Source organism: Erpetoichthys calabaricus, chromosome 4, assembly GCF_900747795.2.
Source record: "Erpetoichthys calabaricus chromosome 4, fErpCal1.3, whole genome shotgun sequence".
NCBI classification, from domain to species: Eukaryota; Metazoa; Chordata; class Cladistia; order Polypteriformes; family Polypteridae; genus Erpetoichthys; species Erpetoichthys calabaricus.
In genome coordinates this window covers 120,027,218-120,044,714 of record NC_041397.2, presented here as the reverse complement: position 1 = coordinate 120,044,714, position 17,497 = coordinate 120,027,218, and the positions used below count along the sequence as shown (strand labels likewise).

General features: G+C 37.7%; 1 protein-coding gene across 1 annotated transcript in view; it reads left to right on the top strand.

Annotated features, from left to right (window-relative positions):
• The window catches only part of LOC114651130 (cilia- and flagella-associated protein 47-like), a 622,279-nt gene that overhangs the window by 273,073 nt on the left and 331,709 nt on the right, over nucleotides 1-17,497 (top strand). Inside the window, 1 exon segment of the mRNA XM_051927333.1 lies at nucleotides 14,269-14,348. Within this exon segment, the coding sequence (XP_051783293.1) occupies nucleotides 14,269-14,348 (80 nt within the window).

The following is a 17,497-nucleotide window of genomic DNA, read 5'->3' as shown; positions in this document are numbered from 1 at the left end:
CCTTCAGTGCAGCCTATAACAAAATTTTAATGAGCGTCCCAAAGATTTTAACATCTTATATTCTTTTCATTTTTAAAGATTTTAAAATTTTTGTTATATTTTTCTGAAAGTCACAAAATTATTTTTTTCATATGGATTGTACAAATGTGTCTTCTAATGATAATGTATATTAATTATATGGCAAAAATCTTGCAAAAAAATATTCTGTTCTTATATCTCAATTAATGATATATGTGATTTATAGTGAAATAATCATTTGAAATTATCTTACAATCTTTGCTTTACTTACCTTTCCATTTATGTGTTTTTTGAAAATTTTGGGAGTCAAATTAGGTATAAAAATATCTTTGCTTTCTTTTTGTTTTCCATATTGTTTACTGGGCATTTTTACATAGAAGTATGAATGGTTCTGTCTCATTCCTGGAAAACCCTTTAAGTAGTATTCTACAAAAAGACTAAGGAAGGTGTAAACTAATCAACTATGGCAGTGATTCTAAAATATTTTTTTAGGGTGGCACCATTTCCAAGGAAACAGAAGTAGTGACCACATCTGTGTGTCATTTTCTGCTGTAATTAAAAGTCACCTGATTTTGCAAGCAAAATGAATTTAGATTATTTGTACCAACCTCACAAACAGTGAAACTATAAGTTAAGAGAATATATCTTCTCAGTGAGAAGCAAATTAAAACGACTTGTTTTAAATGAAAAATATTTAACCTTTTTCTAATGTTTAAAAGTCCAACATAGGTTGATATTAGGATGATAGAGATGGAAATCACTATTATCTTCCACCTTGGACCCATAATTTTTTGTAATTCACATCAATAAAGAAAGTCCAGATTTGCATATATATGTTTCTTCAGTGCAATTCTTCACAATTAAGGGTATTTGTAACACACAAATATCCAAACATATGTGAGAGATTGAGTTGCAAAGGAGATTTTATGTCACATGTAAGGTCAAGAGTGCCTTTTGTTCAGAAAGTGTCAGATGAAACGTCAACTCTAACTGGATCCATCTTTATCTTTGCTCTCCACAGGAAAGTAGTTCATAGACTGATCCTGAAGCCCTTTTCAGGAGTTGCATATTATCTCTTACAACTTGTAATTTGTCATGGTCTCATTCAGGAAGTTATCCAGCATTGGGAATGGTTCCAGATTTTGACTTCTCATATTCCACTGTTCTAATTTCTAATCCAGTTGATTTTATCCGAAAAAAAATCTACTTGTGTCACAACTTTGTAGTCCTATATTCAGCACATTAAGTCATTCAGATATGTCAGCAAGATGCTTATCCCAGTCTGTTTTGTGATCACAAATTCAATCAACTTTAAAAGAATGCATTTTCCAATTGCACTCTTAAATAACATCTGCCAAAATAAAACACTTTCATTAAGCAGGCTGCTATTTCCATATCTCATTTTGTTAGACTTGTCTGTTGTCTCATCAATTTGTTGGGGATATAAAGGACTGTTTTGTTATTACTTGGCTCCTCAAGACTTAAGGCAGGCTTTGAATGCACCTTCTAGTGCTGTCATTTGACAGTAGGTTAGATGCTATTTTTTCTTCAACACTTTGACCAAACACAATCAAAGCTACCTCTCTAGCACATGGCAACAAGTCTCTGAGTCAAGTTTTTTTTTTTTTAATTCAGTGTAGTTGCAGTTTTGATTATAGTTTTTGTACCTGTACTTCAGGCATTTTTCCTTAAGAATGGATCCAATGAATGTTTTTGCCAATAGACGTTTTTGATTGGATTTAGCTTGACAATGCAATTGCAGTTTGGATGGCTTCAGACGTTCCTTCATTTTCATAATTCTCTAACCCTGTCCAGGTAAGTCTGAATTAAAATAAAATAGGGTCACAGCACCTAACTCTTACCTTTTCTGGCTATCTCTGTTTTTGCCAATTTTCTACTGATCTTTTTGTACAGCTGTTTGCATGCTACCATTGAGAACTTAGGTACAAGAAGTTGTTCAGTTTAGGACATGCAATGGTGCTTGTGACCTTCTAACCAATCAGAATACTCAACTGTTGAAAATGCCTATTTTTATTGGATGTGCAGGTTTACATAGCTGTCAATATTATTTAAAATAAAAATACATTTTTTTCAAGTGGTTTTTAAATTTATTTTAAAACATCTTGTGGCCCCACTTTCAACTATCTATAGTGATGACCAAAAACACCCAAGTTTCTTGTTGCATAATGTTTTGCAAAATTACCCCTAAAATTAATTTCACATGTGATTTTGCAATTTCCAAATTTAAACTAAAATAGAAACAGTAGAAATAGAAGGTATATTCCTTCCTTCATCAGATGCCTTCCAGTGCTTCTGCCACAACCCCGATCTTCCATAACTCTTTCCATGGGGCTCCACAGTCTCACATTTACTTTATTCACTGTACATTCATACTGATGGCGTTGCCTTGCACAACTTAGTTGGCAGAGATAACACTATCTGCACTTACTTTCCTCAACTCTGTAAGCTGATCCAATGAGGATCATTTCTGGGACTGATGCGATGCAATGATCTCAGACTGCAGGCTGTAAATGAGAGGAAAATATATGTGGTAATATTGTGAATCTAACTGGTCATGAAACAACAATTGTGACCCCAAGTTTGAGAGCCACTGAACTAAGTTAATATTTAATATTGCACTGTTCTGTTGTTCTGTTTTCTTTTCTACTCCCCCAAACATGTTTCAGGTTAGGCTTAATTGATGATTGTAAATTGGCCAGTGAGTGTGGCTGTAAGTGCACACTTTCCATGTTTGTTTCCTGTTTTGCACCCAGTGTTCCCAAGGAACTCTGTGACTCCACTTGAATTACACAAGTTTTCAGAATTATTGTCTTTTATTAAGGGGTAGTTTTTGATTTAGTAGAAGGCTATTCATCCATCCAATTTTATTTATTTTTTTATCTTTGTACACGTCTTACTAACTTCAGCAGTTAATGTAACTCAACAACTACTGGAAATATTTTAAGCTGAACTATATTCTGTTTTCTATACATATGAATCTGCTAAGTATAGTTTTATATACTTTAAGAGCAGTGATAGCATCTCAGGCTGGGTGATTTTTACTGTTCTACTTGAGTTACTCTCAGTCGTATGCATAATAGATTTCATTGTCAGGAGGGGTTCAATGTGGTTATGAGATGTCCATGAAATAATGAAGTGTTGTCATGCCAATCACTACAAAATGTTGCTACAGTTTGTAAAGAGATGTTAGGTGACTGTGACTGATGACAACCATATTAATGTCAGTGTCCATGAAAAATGATGGTGTTTCCCTTCTCTTGCTTAAACTGTGTGATATCCTATTTAATCCTATCACTTACATACAAGTATTGTCATCCAAATGTTACTCTAATTAATTTTTTGTGCATTTGATTTTGTGTGCTACTTATTTATTTATTTTGTTTTGCTGCATGTTGTAGCTATAGGCAAATTGAAGTCTGTAGTCTACCGATTGTGTCATGTTTTGTTCATTGCGAATCAATTCATTGCAATGATGGCAACTAACTAAATGGAATTTTCTTCTCTGAGCTCTGTTAGTTTCTTAATATGAATTTGGCTGCACAAAAGTTGGACTTTTTCAGAATATATCATGGCAGTTAAAGTATAAAAAGTTTGTATTTGACTTTCTTAATTTTAGTTTCAGTTTTGTCTACCATATTTGAGAAGTACAAATATAACTTTAGCTTTTCATAATACATTGTCGTGCTTCCTTCTTCACTGGTCTGTTATCCACTATAAATGCTTTCCTTTTTCTGTCCTTGTTCATTCTTCAAATCAGGACAAACATGCATGAAATGAGTTTTATTTAAGCAGATGAACATACTTTAAGGCTGAGTTTAGTTTGTTGTTCCCGTGTTTTGTATAGTTAATCATTCAGATTTGTCCAAGACATTAATGTGCATTAAGAGTGACCCCACCCTCAGTGTAAGAATGTAATTCATTATGATGACAGCATTTAACAGTGGTGTCTCCACATTAACGACATGTGGGACAGTGACCCTCATCCTCCAGTGATTACATAAGTAATAAAAACATTGGTAATTTAACATACTGTTAAACTGTTTATAGCAAGCTCAACTTACTCATCAAAGTATTTATTTCTAATTTTCCAAAATTTGGCCATTATAAATTCTTATCTAAAAACATTTTATTTTACTTTATAACTAGTGTTGCTGCTTAAGAGCTTGAAGTCTAGAGTCCTTTTAAGTGATTCATTGATTGCTTTTTTGTGGTTCAGTTTAAATGGTGGGTTAACTTACACATTCTCTGTTTTGGAGCCATCATTATCATGAGTCATATGGATTACTTACATATAATACTATTTAGCACTTTGAACAAAAATTGGAAACTCATGAATATTAATTTGTGTTGTTACTTTTGGTGCTTAGTATTTGATATGGATGTTGAGGCATCTTTTTATACTCTCTCTTTCTCTCTGATGCACATGCACACGCACACATACATACACCCACCTCACAGGTTCCTTTTATGGCTGAGTTCTTATGAAACACCATTTACAGGAAGATGAACCTGAACTACAGGGGTACATATCACTTGTTACACTCTATTGATACTGTGCTCATTTTTTTCTTCCCTTTTTTCTTTCTGTCTTATTTACTGAAGAACATTCATGCCTTTTTTACTGTGCCCTTTACCACTTAATAGCAAGTCAGAATACAAAAAGAGTAAATGCACTTGGTGCCCATAGGAAGGTTATTATACAGTAAAATTCCTCTGAATATTATCATTAAGCTATGCTATTTTTACAAATTATTGTTTTAATATCTTCATCTCTCTATTATAAAAGAAAATCCTGTGGGATGGAATGACTAGGAGACGATACGTGATCATCACGGAAGACAAATAAAAGACCCGCAAGACGACAGAGAATGGCCACGGATCATCATGCGGGGATATAGAACATGAGATTCCTGCAAGACATGATGCGATAGCAGCTGCCCATCCCCCCCCCCCCCCCCCCCCCCTTCACAACGGGAGCAGTGTTATATGTCCTGCAAGAAATAGATTTAACCACGCCCGGGGCCGAAAATAAAAGACAATTATTGTTTTTACAACATCACGCGAGATAAGGCAGTGAGCCATCATTTAAAACAAGTCCACAGACATCTAACCAAGCAGTTGTTGGATTGCTTTTGGCAGACACGCATCATGTGCTCCCAGCTCTTAAAACAACGACATGCGACAAGCAGAACACGCACCTCGCCAGCAGCAGCAAGACAGCTGATGATCCGACGGCATATCCTTAGCATGCATTCAGCCAACCGCCCCCCACCCCCCTCACCCCCCAACACGAGCAGCGTTATATGTCTTGTGAGAAAGAGATATAACCATGCACAGGGCCGGAAATAAAGGAGAAGTATTGTTTTTACAAAAGTTTTTAACGTAAAAGTGAAAATAATGCATATGTAACAATTCCCATGAAAATAGCAATCTCTTTAAATTGTAAATCTGTAGCACGCACAGATCATGTGCTCTCAGCACATATAAAGCGTATAAGGACAATACGTTCTAGAAGAAACAACACAAAGAGGAAAGAAGACTGCAGCGTGGAGAAAAGGGACCAAAAAGCATTGGAGAGAAAAAAAGGCAGATAAGAGATTATGATAGCAGTGGAATTCAAAAGGATCAAACAAACGATGGCGTGATACACATGCAGAGAAAGGTACAGAATATGAAAGCAGTACAATTCGAAAGTATTGTAGCGTCCCAGCCAGGTTGAAGCCTTTTTCGTTTTAAGTGACTGATAGGTCCGATTGATGGGGGCGGAGTACAGCACGGAAGACTGATAGCGGGGTATTGATTGATGCGGTAAGGGGGAGGCGAGACCCGGAGGAGGAGGGGTTGGAGAGGGTGCTAGACAGTTGTGTTTGGGGTTACAAAGTCGGCAATTGTTCAAGTAAAACTTTTGTGACACTTTATTACGTCAGTCACTACAGTATCAAAAAAAAGATAGTAAAGATCACATTAATGTAAACAAAAGGTAATTAATCATCAGAGCCAGGTGTAATTGAAAAAATAGCAGGACAAAGCAAGGTCAGAAATAAAAGGCGAAGAGTAGAAAACAAAGTCTTTTCGCCTTCACATCATTCAATGCACAAAACGTGGATTTACACAATAATGGACAATCTGTGGTCCCACAACAGTTGAAGCAACAATAAGTTTAATTTCAAAGAATACACAATTTGGTCAGGTGTATATTTATAATGGGGCAGCACGGTGGCGCAGTGGGTAGCGCTGCTGCCTCGCAGTTGGGAGATCTGGGGACCTGGGTTCGCTTCCAGGGTCCGCCCTGCGTGGAGTTTGCATGTTCTCCCCGTGTCTGCGTGGGTTTCCTCCGGGCGCTCCGGTTTCCTCCCACAGTCCAAAGACATGCAGGTTAGGTGGATTGGCGATTCTAAATTGGCCCTAGTGTGTGCTTGGTGTGTGGGTGTGTTTGTGTGTGTCCTGCGGTGGGTTGGCACCCTGCCCAGGATTGGTTCCCTGCCTTGTGCCCTGTGTTGGCTGGGATTGGCTCCAGCAGACCCCCGTGACCCTGTGTTCGGATTCAGCGGGTTGGAAAATGGATGGATGGATATTTATAATGACGGAGAAGTGATGCAAATTTTAACAGGCGACAAGAAAGGTGATGTATATATTCCGTGAATAACATTAGACACCAAAGGACATCGTGATATGCCATTCGTATTAAAATGTTTACAGTTTACCGTGAGAATAGCTTTTGCTATGACAATTAACAAATCACAAGGACAACCATTAGAAAAAGTCCAATTATTTATTAGAGAAACAGAAACAATATTCACTCAACGGATTCAAAATTCTATGCGATCTTGAAGAAAAGGTAATTCCAAATATTGTTTTTAATAAACCTTTAAAGTAAAAGTGCAACTATTGAAATTGAAACAATTCCAAAGAGAAAAAAAAAAGCTTTTAAAATTGTATATCCGATTAACCAAACAGCGGCACGGTGGCGCAGTGGGTATATCCGATTAACCAAACAGCGGCACGGTGGCGCAGTGGGTAGCGCTGCTGCCTCGCAGTTAGGAGACCTGGGTTCGTTTCCTGGGTCCTCCCTGCGTGGAGTTTGCATGTTCTCCCCATGTCTGCGTGGCTTTCCTCCAGGTGCTTCTTCCCACAGTCCAAAGACATGCAGGTTGGATGGACTGGCGATTCTAAATTGTCCCTAGTGTGTGCTTGGTGTGTGTGTGTGGCGCCCTGCCCGGTGTTTGTTTCCTGTCTTGCGCCCTGTGTTGGCTGAGATTGGCTCCAGCAGAACCCCGTGACCCTGTAGTTAGGATATAGCGGGTTGGATAATGGATGGGTGGATGGATTAACCAAACACAGGGGTTGGTGAGCGAAGCGAGCAGGGGCCAGAGCCCCCTAGTGTCTTTGAAGAACAAACTGTTAAAAATGATCAGCTGTTCATTTGCATAAGTTAAGTCAGTTCGGTTTTGACTGCTACTGTTATTATGTAGCCCTGTGTTACCTGCCATATAATCAAATAGTTGGCAAGTAACCCCCCTCCCAGAACCACACCATTTCTTGTTAAGTAAGGTTATGCCTGCAGATGTGCCGTCAATATATGTGGTTAGCATCAGCAAAGGCATGCACCTGTAAATCATTGTCAAATCATGTCATGAAGTGCAAAAACATATCCAATGATACTAGAGTTCTGGCAGAGATTACAGCTAGTGCTAAAGAAGCTAATAGGAAGGAAAAGGGGAGGCAAGCTAGGAACTGGCAGTGAAAATATGTGGTCATTGACTGGAAAGAGGCAAGAAATTGTGGACATCTAGGTAAGGAGAAAGGTAGACATCCTTTGTTATTTTGGAAATTGGGTGCCCAGGTAAGATGTGCATCTGATTTATATCCATTTCTCAAGAAAAATATTGAGAAATGGATATAAATTGTTTTACTGAAGAAATTGAGTTGGGGTCATCATAGAAAAGTATATGAAAGAGAGACTCATTGACATTAACTGAGTTATGGATAAACTCATGATACTTGGAATATGACTGTGAACATTGCATCAGCATATGCCCCACAAGTTGGGTGCCCAGTTTTGGAGAAATAATTCATGATTACCATGGAAGATCAAGTAAGAAGGATACCTGAAAATGGGAGATGACTTAATTGGCTGTGTAAAGAAAACACCAGATTGGTATAACAATGATTTTTGTGGTTTCAGGTTTTGGAGAAAACATCCTTGAAGTGCCCAGAGTTTGAGTCTATTTGTAGCAAAAAACAGATTCATGAAGTAAGACAGCCATATCATAGCATATAACAGTGAAGGACTGAATACATTCTAGTAAGGCAGGAAGATTATAAGGAAAGGCACCGAGCTTAAGAACCTGTTTCTGTGGGTTCAGTATACACTACTGACACTGTGTGATCATGAGCAAGTCACTCAGGGGCACCTCCCTGTGCTCCAATTGGAAAAATTAAAGAAATGCAACCGGCTGTATTTCAAATGTTGTAAGTTACCTTGGATAAAGGCATCAGCCAAATAAGTAATAATAAGTAAATCACAAATTGCAGGACTATATCAGGTGTGCAGATAGTAGCCCTAAAATTATTTGTGGTTCTGGATACTAAATAAAACAGTAAAATAAATCCTAAAACAAAGATAACAGTGTGGAGGTACAGTAAAGAAAAAAGGAACAGGTTTAAGGAGGAAGTAATAAAGAGAAAATCATGAGTCCAGTGGAAATATAGAAACAGTGTGGTGTAATATGCAAGTAGTATTAATAAACACAGCAGCAAACACAGTTGGTAGAAATAAAGAGTATTCAAGAAAGTTGATGGTGGAATGCGGAGATCTAAAGTGCAGTTGCTTATAGGAAAAGAGGATTCAAGAAATGGAGGTAGTCAAGAGGTTTAAAAGATTATAGCAGATTATAACAGACGTAAGACAAAGAACAAGGGGTACAGTGCCTATAAGAAGTTGTTTTCACCCCCTAGGAAGTTACAACATTTTATTGTTTATACAACATTGAATCACAAAGGATTTACTCTGGCTTTTTTGACATTGACCAACAGAAAAGTAATCTTTAATATCAGTGTAAAAACAGATCTTTATGAAATGATCTAAACTCATTACAAATGTAAAACACAAAATAAGGCAGACTTAAATTATCACTGGTGCATCCAGTTGGCATTGGAAGTTACTTTATTTGTTAAATAGAAATCACCTCCTTGTAGTCAATGGGTTTCAGTTGGTTATATTATAAACACATCTGTATCTTGAAGGTCCAACTTGTGGTGAATCAGCATTGTTGTCTAATCTACACAATGAGGACAAAATAACACTACAAGCAACTCCATTAAAAGGTGACATCAAGGGACGGATGCAAGAAATTATCCAAGTCACTGACCCCAGTTAAATTAATCATTAAACATGGAAAGTGTATGGCACAGCTGTAAATCTGCCTAAAGCAGGCCATCCTCAACAAATGAGTAATGGTACAAGAAAAAGACTTGTGAGGAAGGCCTCCAAGAGAGCATGATAACTCCCAAGGAGTTACAAGCTACATTGGATGTGACTGGAGAGACTGCATACAACAACTGCTGCCTGGGTGTTTCTCCAGTCGCAACTTTAAGGGAGAGTGGCAAAGACAAAGCTGCTATTAAAAAACATACACAACATCTTGGCTAGAGTTTGCCAGAACGTACATGGGAGATTCTGAACTCAGCTAAAAGAGGGTTCCATGGTTTGATTAGATCAAAATTGAATTTATTGTCCATTGAACTAAACACCGTTACACAGTATCAAAAAGCATTCCATCCAAACCATGAAGACTGGTGGTGGCAGTATCATTCTGTGGTGATGCTTCTCTGCAGCAGACCTTGGAAAGCTTGTTAGTGCTCGGGGTAAAATGAATGCAGCCAATAGAGGAAAATCCTGGAGGAAATGCTATAGTCTGCCAGAGTTTTGCACCTTAGGAGAAGATTTTTTTTTTTTTCCATCAAGACACTGGCCTCAAGAATAAAGGCAAAGTTACAATAGAATGGCTCAATAACAGCAATGTTAATGTTCTAGAGTGGCCAAGTCAGTGTCCAAATTTCGGTCTAACTGAGAATTAGTGGCTGGACTTGAAAAAAACTGTTTACTCACAATCCCAATGCAACCTGTTCATTGTGGTAGTTTTCTTAATGTGTAAAAGAAGAAACCAAAGACTTAATGAAAATAAATACAATAGAGTGCACCAAAATACAGATAACAGTACTTAAAGTCAGGCTAGCATTAATGAAAATGACTGAAGGAAAGGCTAGTGGATGTTCAGAAGTCTCAAATGAAATGATCTGAATACTTGGAGGAGGAGGAGGAGGACAGAGTGATTCCACCTAATCCTACAAAATGATTGGAGGGAAGAAAATATACCAGAAGAGTGATGGAAAAGCTTGATAGTACCTATTTTCAACAAAAACAGATATACTGTAATGGATTGTGTGAATTACAGAGGGATTAAATAATAGAACACTGCTTAAAGGTATTGAAAGGGATGCCAGATCAATATTTGAGAGAAATTACACGATTGACAAACTCAGTTTGAATTCAGAAAAGGAAAAGGAGCCACAGATGCAATTTTCATCTTGAGAAAGATATAAGAGAAGTAATTGAAGGCAATGGGAAAATGTACTTGTGCATTCATAGAGTGAAAAAGTGTATGATGGAATGCCCAGAGAGGTGGATTTCTGGTGCCTGAAGAAAAAACGGTGCAAGAAAAGATTGTTAGAATAGTCTGTGAAATATAGGAAAAGCTAGTGAATGCTCAGAAGTCTCAATTGAAATGGTCTGAATGCTTGAAGAGACGGGAGCAGAGTGACTCCATCTACTCCTACAAAAAAAAAAAAAAGGAAATGATGCAGAAAGAAAATAGAGATACCAGAGATATGAAATAAATTTAGGGTCAGCTCTCACCCTTCCTACACCTTCATACATACTAAACTGAAAGAGTAGTTGTTGAAACTACTGTAGTCTTTTAAGCCTAGCAGATTTGGACAATGTACTACAAAGAATGTTAAGGCATTGGCCAGAAGCGTAGATACGCAAAAAATGAAGAGAAAATGCCAGAAAGACAGAATTTATGGTGTGCATCTAAGGAGGGAAGTTAGAACAAAATGGATAAAACTGAAGGAACTGTGAAGTTTTAAATGATCAAAGGTTGCTAAGAAATCTTAACTTATTAATATTGTACTTGTCATATGTCATTTTGTGAGATTTGGATGATACACCTCTGTTTGTCACCTTAATCTCTCTATTATAAAAAGAAATCCTGTCCTGGAAAGCAAATGCAAGGCTACGATACGTGATCATCTCGGAAGACATTTTAAAGACCTGCGAGACCAAGGAGACGTGCCACGGTGCGTCTCGTGGGGACCGTAAACATGAGACTTGGTGCCAAGAGATTGTCCCAGGGCCGTAGCAAAAAGGACAGCGGCTGTACAGGCTTTAAAAAGATCGAAGGACAGCGCGACAGCAGCTAACCCCAAAAGCGAGCAGGGTTATACATCCTACAAGAAAGAATTCAACCACGCCCGGGGCAAGAAAGAATTCAACCACGCCCGGGGCCAGAAATAAAAGACAGGTATTGCTTTTACAACGTCACGCGAGACTAGGCAGTGAGCCATCATTTAAAACAAGTCAACAGACCTCTAAGCTAGCAGTTGTTGGATTGTTTTTGGCAGGCAAGCATCATGTGCTCCGAGCTCTTAAAACAACGACATGCGACAGGCAGAAGAGGCAGCTAGCAAGCAGCAAAAAGACAGCAAATGATCTAAAGGCATATCCTTAGCGTACGTTCAGCCGCAACACCCTTCACAACACGAGCAGCATTATACGTCTGGCAAGAAAGAGATGTAACCATGCGCGGGGCAGGAAATAAAGAAACAAGTATTGTTTTTACAAAAGTTTTTAAAGTAAAAGTGAAAATAATGCATATGTAACAATTCCCAAGAAAATAACAATCTATTTAAATTGTAGATTGCCTGCCTAAGGTAAAGTCATCCCTGATGAATGGGGACGTGGGAATGAGGGGGTCCTTTCATCGGATTAGCGCTATTTCAGATGTGGAATGGCAAAATAGGGGAGGCAGCTTGATGAATGAGGTCTCCAGGACTTAAAACAAATCCAAATCATATTATGTGATATCATCTAATGTGAAATTCTACTCCGTACTTCTAGAATTTTTATTTTCATACTGTATTGAGGATTTAATACTGTTCTATGTATTGTACTGTATTGTATTGACCCCCTTCTTTTTGACACCCACTGCACGCCCAACCTACCTGGAAAGGGGTCTCTCTTTGAACTGCCTTTCCCAAGGTTTCTTCCATTTTTTCCCTGCAAGGGTTTTTTTTGGGAGTTTTTTCTGGTCTTCTTAGAGGGTCAAGGCTGGGGGGCTGTCAAGAGGCAAGACCTGTTAAATCCCATTGCGGTACTTCTTGTGTGATTTTGGGCTATACAAAAAATAAATTGTATTGTATATCTGGTAAACCAAACACGGGGGTTGGCGAGCGAAGCGAGCAGGGGGCGGAGCCCCCTAGTATTTCTTTATAATTTTCATCCCAAGTATAATATACAGTAATACCAGTGACAGTTTACAGGTAGACTGATATTTTACTGTTTTACTGCTACCTCAATTTATCACCAATAATTTAAGCGATTATGGCATACAGAAATTTCTGTTTGATCTATAATTCTGTATTGTATCTAATGTAGGTATTGCAAGACAGTATGCCATTACAAATTTCTCATTGGACATTAAATTCCATAAATCCTCCTAAAATGTATTGCTAATTTGTTCCAGTCCCATGTCATACAAAGCAGATTTTCTGTATGTTTAATAACATAAATCAATCACCAAGAAAATTATAAAAACAGAAAATATCTGTGATTATTGAATTGTATTAATTCTGTTAACACAGTTGCACTATGTGAGCAAAATCCTTGATTTGAGAACACAGATCCAAATATATTCTTCCTCTTCTAGAAGGCAACCTATAACAAACCTTCCAATCTATTGTTTTATACGATAAGTCAAATCATGTTTGCTCTTTAATTGAAGGATACAATGTGTGCCTACTTGCATAAGCATGGGATTAAGACCCTTGGCAATTCACATAAAGAATATTTTACTTTTTTGACATTCAAACAGCTCTTTGAGAAATACTGCTTGCAGAGAAACACCTTTTTATTACTTGTAAATTTACTGTAAAATACTTGATTAGAGTGCCTTTTGGGTCTGGAGGTCCCTGTGCCTTGCAGAGGCATCTGCTACGCCTCTGCTTCACTTATACCTGGACAACTGTCTTAAGCCAAATTAGATAGATAGATAGATAGATAGATAGATAGATAGATAGATAGATAGATAGATAGATAGATAGATAGATAGATAGATAGATAGATAGATAGATAGATAGATAGATAGATAGATACTTTATTCATCCCAAGGGGAAATTCACAAGACTTACTAGCTTAGAGTAGTTCAAATTCTTATCTTCAGATCTGAGCATCATTCTGTTCACCATGCTGCTTCCCATTGATATTCCCATTCCCTGTAGTACTATGGCATTATCCACAGTAGGTGCTCTTAGCACTGCACCTTAACCCAATCAAATAAACTGAATTTTCAACTGCAATAAAGTGAAATTATTAACACAAAGTAAAACCAACTGCATTTTAAAACAGTTTTATTTAAGTGATAGATAGATACAGTACAGTACAGTTACTACAGATTTTAAAGTTCATGTGCACAACTATGCAACGTGATGAATAAATACAGCCAGTAATACATAGAACAGTAAACTACAATGTTATTGATTCAGTCCTCATAGTTGTTTCAATCTGTGATCTTCAAAGAATTATTTAACCTGCATGTGTGTCTACTGTAAAAATCACAATTAATAATGGTATTATTTCTCTATTATGTTCATTATACAAAGGTGTCATATGCAAAAAGTTGAAGTAATCGTGTGAAAGTCATGTGTAAATGTGAAAGAAAAATGCAATAAGCTATAATGCTAATAGTGAGTGAAAAAGATATGTTACAGATTTTAAGTTTTCTGCTATCTTATTGTACTAAAGTATGTCTAAAAAGTGTTTAGCTTCAGATTTACATATATTGCTTTTTTTTTTTTTTTTTTTGAAGTTTTTTTTGATATGTATTTACTGCTGGTGCAGTTTTAACAAGTATAGTAACTTTTAGTTCACATTTCTTGATTTTTTTTCAGCCTTCCCATGTCAGGATCAGAATTATACAGCCGGGATATTGCCAGCTTAGATAACAACCAAGACACCAGTCTTGGCACAAGTAAGTATGCTTTCTCCATCAAAGAACGGTTTCTAGTACCACGGCACTGGATATAATCAAACTAAATATAATACATTAAAAACATTTAAAGACAATCTTCCCTTTATTCATGTTTAGTTCCTCTTAATCTATTTCAAAAGATGTCACTAGTTGATTTGCCTACAGTGTGTATGTAGTCGCCCACATACAGTATACAGATAATCTACCAGGTCAATTAAGATTTAGTTAATTAAGTTTTTTGACTATATAAAGAAAAAAGATTCAGTAAGAAAACTTTAGAAATAAACTCTACAAAGAAGAATACAACATTTTCTATAAAGAGAGTATTTCATGGCAGGAACCATGTCAATCAGCAATCTACCTATACAGTACAACTCATTTTGACTCTATATATATATATACACCTGTTTTCAACCCTGGATGATACATTAGTATATTATAGGCTTCATTCACACTTGCACACACACTGGTGCTCAACCAATTTAAAATGTTTATTTGACTTAACATGTACATCTTTGTGACTTTGTGGAAAGTGGACCTACTTAAGAAAACATAGAGGGACATGGTGAAAATGTGCACACTTTGGCCACACAATGACTAGGCCAGGTATGGAGTGCAGTTCTAGTTATAGGAAGACAGCGCCAGCCTCCTGTATTTAATATAATATAAATTAAAAAGGTTAAAATATTTTGAAAAGGATTAGCAAATGAGTGAACAGTTGTGTTTAGCTTGCAGCTTTTCAGTTCAAATGCCTGAGAAAATGTTTATATTTAGCTCAGTGAAAATGTTTTCAATACAAATAAAAAGTGCTGAAGTGTTTCATCAGAATATCTTCATGTAACTATGTGAAGGTCCTGCCTTATCCAAAGGTGTTCTAAATCTTCTCCTTCGTCGTTTCTCACTTTTTTTATGGGGTCAATGTGCCTGCCAGTGTGCCTCAATACAGCTCAGTCCTGCACACCTCCTCCCCAGTCAAACTCTTTTTCTTCAAGTCTTCTTTTATTTTATCCATCCACCTCTACTTTGACCTCACTCACTTTCCCTTCCCTGTACTTCAATTTCCACGACTCTTTTGCCCACAAATTCATTGTCTCTCCTCATGTCCATATAACTTCACCCTAATTTCCTCTACTTTGATAGCTTTCTCTCCCACTTGTTGTACCTCTGATTATCTCATTTCTTATTCTGTCCTTTTTTAATTCCATACATATATCTGAAAATATTAATTTCTGCTACATCGGACTTCTTCTCCTGTGCTCCCTTTATTGCCAGAGGCTCAGCTCCACACAACTTTGCTGGTCTTATCATTGTTTTAAAAATCTTACATTTAACCCTTGACCTAATTCTTTGATTACACAATGCTCTTGATATCTTCTTTCAATCACTCCATCCACACTGCACTCTGTGGGTTTTTCTTCGCATCTAATTCTCCATCTTGGGCTACCACTGATTCTTGCTATTTAAACTTATCCGTTCTTTTCAACAGCTCTCCCTGCAGACTAACTTCTGAATCCTGATCTATAATAATAAAAGGCAAAGCCCTCACTGACTGATTCACTCACTCACTGACTGACTGACTCACTCATCACTAATTCTCCAACTTCCCGTGTAGGTGGAAGGCTGAAATTTGGCAGGCTCATTCCTTACAGCTTACTTACAAAAGTTAGGCAGGTTTCATTTCGAAATTCAACGCGTAATGGTCATAACTGGAACCTCTTTTTTCACAATATACTGTAATGGACGGCAGCTCGATGGCCATGGGAGGAGGAGTTGAGTGTCACGTCATCACGCCTCCCACGTAATCACGTGAAAAGACTGTGAACGCAGTAGGGACAAATGAAGGAGGAGCCGCAAATAGCGAAGAACAAAAAATTCATTAAACAATTGAGAAGGGAGCGAGTGAAGCATACAAGCATGTTCATAAGGGAAACAAAGCACGGTGTAAAACGTAAGTTTAAATTAAGTTTATAGAAACGCTCCCGCTGCGGATTGCAATAACGTGAAAAGACTGTGAATGCAGTAGGGACAAATGAAGGAGGAGCCGCAAACAGCGAAGAACAAAAAATTCATTAAACAATTGAGAAGGGAGCGAGTGAAGCATACAAGCATGTTCATAAGGGAAACAAAGCACGGTGTAAAACGTAAGATTAAATTAAGTTTATAGAAACGCTCCCGCTGCGGATTGCAATAACATATTCGCGAGATAAAAGTTTAATGAGAAGACACGAGGTATAAACGAACCACACGCCGTAGCGCAACGTTAGGGGCAACAGTTTCAACCATTCTATGATCTGCTTCTCGCAACTGAAAGACGGCACATGGCGGATGTTAGCCCACTTGCTGACCGCAACGTTAGGGGCTTCAACTCTGGCGCTGACGATATTCGATTCTTGAGAGGGGATGCAGTGAGTGTGTATGCCTGATGAGCCCAGAATTAAGGAGAAACATGTGTCGCATACTCTTTGCATTATTTGAAAGTAAACTATTAAAACCATTCTATGATCAGCTTCTGGGAACAGAAAGAGGGCACGTGGCGGATGTAAGGCGACTTCCTGACCAACCACAAGCGTAACCTGGCAGGTAACCATCCATACAGTCAGATTGTGATTCAGAAAACGAATGCCATGAATTTAATTACCACGATCTACATACTGTCAAATAAACGAAACACACGCCGTAGCGGGACAGCTGTGAAAAGCGAGGTTCACAAAAAAACAGATCCTTAACAAATTGTTATTGGTATATTTTCGATCCGTTTAAAAAGGTTTTATTTTCTTCTTAAAAAATTAAAAGCAGTACTTCGCCGCAACGAAGCGCGAGAATTTGGCTATATATATCTGCTTCTCACAATTAAAAGAGGGCACGTGGCGGATTTTAGATGACTTCATGACCAAACATAAGTGTTACCTGCCAGGTAGGGTTACCACTTTTAATACAAAAAAATAAGGGACGCATACTACAGCGGGTGCCACATCCCAGTGCCAACAGTTTGCAGACTCTACTTAAAAGACCCGCCCTCCTCACTGGACAGTTAAAAAGACCAATCAAACTAACGATGACATCAAGTATTACCCAATCAAAAGTAGGAAAGGAGACATCTTCATAAAATGCGTGTGGGATGATTTGCATGAGACGCTGCTTTAAAAAAA